Below are 9,044 nucleotides of genomic sequence, written 5' to 3'. Positions count from 1 at the left end.
AAAATCCCACACATGGATCTACCATTAGTTTCATCAAACTTCATGAATGATCACTAGATCGCACCATCTGCTCTAATATTATTATTTAATTTCATTCATGCACAATCAATATCAAAGATGTGAGCACATGCAAAATAACATCACAAATAGAAATTGTGAAACCAATTTTACAAGATTTAACACCTTTCACTATGTCCATGGAAATATCTCAATAATAATTCATTATCTCATCCTCTCATTCAGCTCATAGTATTTGTACAAATTAATCATGATTGAAAACAATGATTAATCACATATCTTATGTTATAATAACTTTTTTTCTATCTACATAGATATTGAAAAATTTTGAGTGTATATATTTTTTCATAACATACTTTATTAAAAAATGTTTTTAACAACCGAAATCAAATCGATAACTAATTTTCACTGATTCATAATCAAAATTGATTACTATTTATGACCAATTTTATTTCGATCGTGGGATGAAAATATAATTACTTATGAATTGTTTACACACGTAGAAACTATTGTGGTAAATTTTTCATTCCTCAACAGATCCCTAAAATTTGGATGCATTGCTTGGAGAAAAACTGCAATCCAAAATACTCTACTGGGAGATTATGTTTAGAAGAGAAGCTCTTGTCTTAATCAAGAGCCTAAACACACTCTCCAAACTATTCTCAATTCCTTCAATGCCATTCTTCAAAACCTCCAATTTCTCCTGTGCTACCTGCATCTTCTCATCATCAGTACCCTCATTCAGAAGGGTGCTCAAAGCTACTTCAACACACTGCAACTCGTTCCCCGAGTTCTCTTCCCATCCTTTCACCCCCTTCTGCATCAATTTTGCCACAACCAACCATTTGGTTCCCTTTGAATTCGATGAAGACACGGTTAAGAATGACAACAAAAATTGAAAGACCAACAAGTTCATTATAATCACTTCCCTAAGCACTCTAATCACAGCACCAAGGTGGTGATCATGATCCAAAAGTGGGGACACCCCAAATTTGCTATCCATCTGCTTCAATGATGTAATCAACTTATTGGCATTCTTCTTCATCTTCTTCATGAACAACTTGTACTCAGCCACACTTGTTTCAACACTTGAGTCTCCCTTTCTTCTTCGAAGGGGAGAGTGAAGGGCTTGGACATTTTCCTTAATCTGCAGCATGGTGTCCCTTGCGATGCCACACATATCCAAAATTCTCATGGAACCATCCAACACCTCTTCCACGCACTTGTCACCTTTGTGGCGAGAAATGACTTGTTGGGTGGATGGCATGTTGAGAAGATCATCCAAGGAAAGGTACAGATGTTGAAGCAAGGATAGGGCAGTGCGAATGGAGTCTGAGGTGGATGTGGATGTGAATGTTCCTTCCCAAGTCTTTAGCTTACTCAGCTCCTCCTCCACTCTAAAGGTGCTAGGATGTGATCTAGAAGGCAAACTAATTGACCGAATATGGTACTTATTTGCCATGCTTTCTCTTGTAGTTTTCTTCTATTTTGGGATGCTCTTACAAAGTCCTTGATTCTCTCTTTATATAGGACCAAAACAATTAGGGTAGCACATACAACCTTAACGTGTGGGGCATGTGGTACACGCGTTAGCTTTCCATTCCATAAATTTCGGTTAACCTGTCACGTCTCTACCCTACATTTTTCTCCATAATATATGCATCATAATGATATATATATGTAGTGAAATGGGTTTGAGCCCTGGGTATATCCCTGGCTTGTTCTTCGTGTGGTAAACAAAAATCTTAATTAGTCATCACCTTTCAGCTGCAAAAAGAAAGGTTACTGTATGCTGTATAATTAAGGTCTTGAGATCTGCGATAACATCATTGAGTTTTAGATAACCTTTTCAAAATTCCAAGAATTTTTGGTCTGTGAGCGTAACTAGAGTTTAATATTATGTGCACGAGTGGAATGTGTATATTCCTTGTACACGTCCACTTTGATTTTAACCAAGCTTTGCTTCATATTGCTTATTACTTGTATGAAAAAGAATCTTTTGATAACTTTTTTCCCCTCGATTTTGTTGATAAATGTTGAGGTACGTGAAGAAGGACGCGTATTTTGCTGGTAGGATTGACGCGTGTTGATGTTGTTGCTGGGGCTTCTATGAATTGATATATAGATAATAATAGATGACCCTTTTAGGTTTTGGCATGTGGTTGTGCTCCTACAGATTCATGGACCTAATTGCAATCATGTGCCTTTGCTAAAACCTAAAAGTACGTAATACTTGGGTCGGATTAATAGGATAAATGCCGTAATAAGGTTGATAATTAATTAATCTAATTCAATTAGTTTATAATAATCTAAATATTAATCCTCTTTGTACCGAAAACTATATATAAATTTATTATTTTTAATTTGAAACCTAAAGTTTAATTATGATCTAGTCACTAAATCAATTTCTCTATAAATTAATTTATTAATTTAGAGTAGATGAGCTACTCCCAAAACTAGGGACTCTCTTGGATACCTACCTTTTTTTAATATAAAAAGATATGTATAATAATATTTAATTCAATCAAATTAGATGTAGTTGTATAATTTTAATATTTATATATTAGTAATTGAAAAATATTATTAAATAATAAACAATAGTATCTTTTATTTATTTTAAATATCTTTTAAATAGAATAAAAAAAATGTCTATACAATATAATATATAATTCAATAAGAATATAATAGAGTAAGAATTTTTATAATCTGAATACATCTTGACTAAACTAGTATTTTAGTTTGTATAAATATTAAATTTATATAATTAAAACTCATAAGAATAATATTTTTGTATAAAAATTATATTAGAATTAAAACAAAAAATGAATCATTTTAACCTCATTATCTCCATTATATATATATATATATATAAACTTATTTATATTTTCCTTTGGGATTTTAACTTAATATCATCTTACATAAGATTTTGGGAATGCACTCCATTATTTTTTTTAATCTCAAAATTATTAAGACTGTGTTAAGTCTTGAATTTTTATTTATAAATACAAATCAATTTTATAAAGAGTATTTCTTCGATTCTCATACTTACTTATATACTTATAATTTCTTTTATTCTTATTAATTTGAGTGTTGAAAAATCTTTTACAAACAAATTTTTCCTCGTTTTTTCTTAACAACTCGACGATTAATTCTCGAAGTCATAACTCAACTTATTATCACCTTTTCTTATTCGAAGAGATCTATTATTTTGTTCTAGAAGAACACTTTTAAATGAAAGACAATGAGAAAACAAACAAAAATAAAATTATATATGTAATATTTTTAAAGGAGATATGTAAATGGAGCTAAAAGGGAAACTGTGAAGGGAAATGAGAAAGAAACTATAATAAAAATTGCATTTATGTGAAAATTAGTAGGTAATCAGAAATGTCTTATAATCAAATTATTAGGTAAAATAAATGGTTTCTTGATGTTGTTATGGAAACTTAATGGTGGTTTAAGCTAATGTATGTAAACAACAAAGGCTTTTGAGAAACATGGCAAGGAGTGTAAAGATTAAGCTCACAAGAATGCAATCCAAGCTGTAAGAAAGCAGCAACCATCTAATTAAGATAAAAAATATTAAGAATAGGAAGTAGATAATGTATCAATTTTCTTGTATACTGACGCAACATCTTCTTTCTAAATTAAGTACAATGATACTTGTATAACTGATACATCTTCTTTCTAAATTAATTACAACGATAATCAAAGTAAAAAGTGATTTCAATATTTACAAAATTATCATTGTGAAGTAAAAAGTGATTTTAATACTTACAAAATTGTCATTGTGAAGTAAAAAGTGATTTTAATATTTACAAAAGTGTCAATGTGAAATGTTATATTAGTAAAGTAAATTTTTGTTTGTTTACCACTTCCATTTTTATCTTTTTTACTTACGGATAATTTTGTGATTTGAAAAGCTTATGAAGGTGTTGGAAGAAGTCATAGAGGTGCAGGAAGAAGTTGTCTTAAGGGAGATGTAAAAGGCTGACCCATATTGTTGCAGAAACTCCATCCTAGTGAGCCAGGCCCCAAAAAATAAATTCAATCTTGATTAGGGTATTTCTTCTTGCACCCCTGCATTCTCTGCAATACCAAAATTATCCTTGATAATATTGGATGATTCCAGGGTTCCGTAAGCAAAATGTGTTTCTAAAATAGGAGTTCGGTAAGCAAAGTGTGTTTTCGAAATAGGAAATCTGGAAGACAAAAAACCATTATGGAATATCTTTTATGGACACATTTTTTAAATTTCCAGAATGATAAATCCAGAATTCATAAAATATGTTTCAGAAAATAATATGAAAATCATCTTTAAAAGGGGTAAAATAGTCTTTTCAAGAAATGATGGGTGCAGGAGAAACACCCTCTTGATTATTATTAACTATTATAATCTCCTCACAGGCCCAACATTTAAATAAAGAAAAGTATATTGGAATTCTGAACTAATAAGCAAGCATTGAAGAGGTTTTAACTTAGTTTTTTTTTAGAAAGTCCATTCTGAAATGAAGGAGAAATCATCCCCAAAATATAATGATAAGATGTGGAACATACCCTATAAAACAAATCATTCAAATCCGATCCAATTCTACCACTTGCTTCTTTACAATACAATTGTGATTTTGGACCTTGCTCTTTTCAATCCAATAAATACAGACACGAACTCCTCTTTAAACTTACACCACCATTCTTATTGACAAAAGGCTAAATAACAAAGCTAATGAAAACACATATTTCATCCCACTAAAATTTTGTTTGTTTAAATATAAAAAAAAAACTTTGGTCCGTGTTTAATTCACAATTTTAATTCTCCTTTTGAAGAATAAAAAATATATGACAGGTGATGTGATAAGAAAATTATATAAAAAAAATAGTAAATATGTCACATCATTTTGTTTATGATATTTATTGTATTTTAAATAATTGTGGATTTCAACGGGCTATGTACGGATAAGGGGTACCTAACAGTATTTGTAACTTAAGCAAAACCAAATAGTTTATTTAATATATTGAAAATAAGTTATTAATTATTAATAACACATGTACTTATATCAATTAACACTGAAATTATTAGCAGTTTATGGATTAAACTATTAATTTATCTTTTTAACAAGTACAAGTATTTGAATACTGAATTAAAGTTAGAAAGTTAAGTAACTATGTGCCAAAGTTCATTGCTAAGTTGAGGGAATGGCTTCTGACTGTGTTCAGAAGGAATAGAAAGAAGGAAGCAGAAGATGAATAATAAGACACAGTGTATTCTGAACCATTTTGATATTCAAACATGTATTGATTTTTGGAGAGCAAATCCTTTAAAAATCGGACTACATGATCACTCTCATTCACATTTACAAGGTATTAGACTTCACCCATCATTGTGCTAATGAGCAAGCATATTAAGAAATGAAACTCTATTTTGAACTATACGTCTGAAAAGGCAATCCAATTCACCTTCAAGACCATCAATGCAAACATTCAATGTCTCTAACACTCTTAGAGTACTTTGAACTTCAACCATGGCATCACTGTGTTTTCCTCTTCCAAGGAGGGAGCACACTGCACTAAGGTTCACAACATTTGTGTTCTTCTGTTCTTTCTCTGAAGAAAACAACCTAGTTGGCTTTAGCTTTGAGATCACGGAGGTCCCTTTTGTTCTGAGTCCTGGCATTGACAGGAACAGCAAAAGAGAACGAAATATAGAGATAGTGATGATGCTTGCTTCTCTTAGAACTTTAGCTAGGAATATCAAATGCTGATCTTGAGTTTGACTCATTAGAGAACAACAGTTAACTTTATTCTCCATTCTCTTCATTGCCCCTAGTTGCTTGGCAATATCCTTCTTGGCCTTCTTCCTGAAGCTATTATATTCACAAATACTTTTCTCAATGCTTGAATCTCCTCTTCTTCTACGCATGGCTGACTGAAGACTTTGCACTTGTTCTTTCAGAGCCAACAACAAATCCCTTGCACTGCCACATGCATCAAGGAGTGTGACTGAGCCACACAATGCCTCTTCCACTAGCTTCCCATTTTGGTAGTGCAAAAGTGCTTGTTGGGTCTGTGGAGAATGGAAGAGTTCCTCCATGCAGTTGTACAACTCAGCAAGCACAACCAAATCACTTTGAATTGTCTCTGCTTCCCAACATGTGGTTCTTGAGACAGACTGGGGAAGATGGTGAGGCTTAAGATGGTTCAAAAGTTCTTCAACTCTTTGAGAAGAAGGGTGCACTCTTGTGGGCAAACTAATAGACCTCACTGGTTGATGAGCACTTGGCAATGCAGAAATAGCTTCCATCTTTTCTTTGTAGCGGTGCACCAAACACAAGAATGCTTGATTGGGAACTGGTATGACTTCAATCTATTTATAGGAACATGGTTGAAGTGAATATAAGTGTGCAAGCCAACTATTTGTGTAGAATATGTGCATGCATGTGACAACAATGTGGGTCTCCTCACCTTTCCAATTAGCTTGTAATAGTTTAGGCCAACAATTCCACAATTAATGTGATTTAATTTATACCATGGAGGTAAGATGAAGTGCATTGAGGTTCAAGAAATTAGTGGTGGTACACAAACAAAGGACACTAGACATTGCTGGTATATGTTTCCCTGTTTTCAATAATCCCATCTTCTCAACCACAATTCAATAGTATAACTTATCTCTAAATGGTCATGTGTATAATTGAAGCTGCTTTCTATTTGAATTAGCTTTGCACTTTATGTCTTTCTTCAAAGTATAAGTAAGGGGTGGATTTAAATAATCCTGCTAGCGCAAACAATGCTGTGAGTTATAGCCAAAAGCTTCCTTCATAAGCCTGGAATCTAGGCTAGCATTAAGATGTTGGCATTGGGGGACAAATGAGCAAGGTTCTTTCAAATTGGTATAGTTTATGATTAAGTGAGTGAATAATGGAAAGCATGAGGTGTTGTGATGGCAGTGATATTAGGAGACAAAGGGGGCAATCAACAGTGATGTTTCTTCTACCTTGGAAATTGAATTGTTAGCATAATGAAAACATTACAGCATATAAGTTCTGGTACTTTTGTTGGGTTGGTAGCTTGTGTTAGGAGTGGAGAAGGGAAAAGGGTATACTTAAGGAGTTGATTAAGGAGTGAGGGGAGCAGTATTGGAATCAAATGTTAATTGTAAGGCTGGGAAGGTGATTCTTCTTGTCTCCTGTGGTTTTTTTTTTCTGCATGCATCTGCACCTTAAACAACATTTCGTTTCAAGAACAATGTACCTAGCAAACATTTTTTCCCACAGACAGCAGAACAGAGACTAGAAACTCGTGATAAATACATTTACACGTCGCACATCGGATGTTCAAATAAAAAATTTGTCTGCATCCATTAAATTGATTGTCTGACCAATTATTTTAACCAGAAATATTCCAAGTCATGTATTTCTTAGCTTAATCATCTAAGTAATAATTTATGACTAAATAACAATACAATACTGTCTTATACATATATCCTTAATTATATACATATTTTATGTGCTTTCTGCATAGCATGCATAAACAAACAAGTCTCATGAGAAGAACCTTATTACATCATAGTTGGAGAGTCCAAAGTTTTCCAAACCTCACACTTACAATACTATATTTTTAATGTGAGATTCAAGTTTCTAAGTGAGCTTACCAGAAATAAGTGAAGAATAAGATATGTTATTTGAAAGAATTGATTGCTGAAATTATAAATTGAAAAGGAAAAAACACTTACGTTTTCAAGGACTGATATAATAATTTTCTTTGGTTAGTTCAGGATGCTTTCTATGATTGTCCATGTATATGCAAACTTGTTCTTAGTCAATGTGCCCAAACAAAGATGGCGGGTTTCATTATTTTGGTAGTCTGTGACAAGATGTGTCATGCCCTAAACTTCACCTGCTATACCCACTGGGGTTAAAATGCAAATCAAAATCTTTTCTGATTTTTTTTGTCTTCATCTTGCAATGAATTGTGATAAGGGTGTTGTTTTACAGAAGGCATGGCATTGGTGAATTCAGAAAGGAAACACCATTGTCATTTTCCATGTGCCTGCTCATAACCAATTGAGACAAATCTGGCTTGGCATGTTGGCCCTGCAATGCATTGCAAGCAAGCATTCTTCCATTTATTGCACTGCCACTACATGTGCTCTTTGGATCTTTTGTATCCTAGGCCCATAATTACTAACAATGATGGTAATAATTGATCAAAGTTTTCATCAATGTGAAAAAAATTATAAAAATTTGTATTCATCTTGTTTAGCAGAGTTTAGAAAGGTTGAACAAAGTTGGTGCTGATTAAGCATGGCTTAGTTATGACCCTTGGGAATTTGTAGAGAAAAATATTGAAAGGATTGACCCTTGGGAATGATGGCATGTGATTTGAATATAGAGCATGTGGATGATCCTGAGACGCTAAATAGAGAAAAATGATTGTATTAGTTTAGAGAGTATTCATGGGTGTGTATAAGAAAAAACAATAAGACATTATTCAAGGCTGCATCATTGTCATTCAACTGAAACTGAGAAAATAATGCATATTTGGAAGACAGAAAATATAGAGCTTTAGCTAATCAATCATTATCAGTTCAAGTAAATAAGAACAAGAAGACACTGAATTAACGCTCTAACAGAATTTATTCTGATTCCCATATGCCTTTCAAGAGTCAATACTCACTTTTCAGCTGGCCATGCATTATTTAATTCAAACATGTATAGAAAGGAGCACCATGCTCTACTCCTTGTTTCTGGGGTCTTGACTTCTCTAAAATAAAGATAATAAGCAATAAAGTGTAATAATCATTATTAATTCAAAAATAATAATTAAGATTACTATTAATTTTAGATTTTGTTCCTCTAACCTAAGAAGGTCTCTCTATTGATCAAGATATGTCTTAGGCTGTGCAAGTGATGATGAACGTAAGTACCGGTTATAAACACTTCAACGCTTAAGTTAGAGTTCGATTGTATAAATGTTAATAAAATCATACATTTATCTTAGTTGAAATGCATATTTATAGTATCATAGTGAAA

At 32.6% G+C, this 9,044-nt stretch overlaps 2 protein-coding genes across 2 annotated transcripts; both read right to left on the bottom strand.

Moving 5' to 3' along the window:
- Nucleotides 1–420: 420 nt before the first annotated feature.
- LOC137808515 (uncharacterized) lies at nt 421–1,511 on the bottom strand. The gene has a single exon (XM_068609658.1). It carries the CDS (start codon nt 1,478–1,480, stop codon nt 608–610), a length of 873 nt encoding a protein of 290 aa, XP_068465759.1. The 5' UTR covers nt 1,481–1,511; the 3' UTR covers nt 421–607.
- A 3,767-nt stretch (nt 1,512–5,278) lies between these two features.
- On the bottom strand, nt 5,279–6,503 carry LOC137805986 (uncharacterized). The gene has a single exon (XM_068605861.1). It carries the CDS (start codon nt 6,314–6,316, stop codon nt 5,402–5,404), a length of 915 nt encoding a protein of 304 aa, XP_068461962.1. The 5' UTR covers nt 6,317–6,503; the 3' UTR covers nt 5,279–5,401.
- Nucleotides 6,504–9,044: the final 2,541 nt, after the last annotated feature.

The sequence above is a fragment of the Phaseolus vulgaris genome, chromosome 3, assembly GCF_000499845.2.
Source record: "Phaseolus vulgaris cultivar G19833 chromosome 3, P. vulgaris v2.0, whole genome shotgun sequence".
Lineage (NCBI taxonomy): Eukaryota > Viridiplantae > Streptophyta > Magnoliopsida > Fabales > Fabaceae > Phaseolus > Phaseolus vulgaris.
The sequence above is the reverse complement of the archived record's forward strand: the minus strand, read 5'-3'. Positions and strand labels throughout refer to the sequence as shown.

Excerpts from the sequence above, each read along its gene's own strand:
- LOC137808515 (XM_068609658.1), bottom strand. The coding sequence starts at position 1,480 with ATGGCAAATAAGTACCATATTCGGTCAATTAGTTTGCCTTCTAGATCA.
- LOC137805986 (XM_068605861.1), bottom strand. The coding sequence starts at position 6,316 with ATGGAAGCTATTTCTGCATTGCCAAGTGCTCATCAACCAGTGAGGTCT.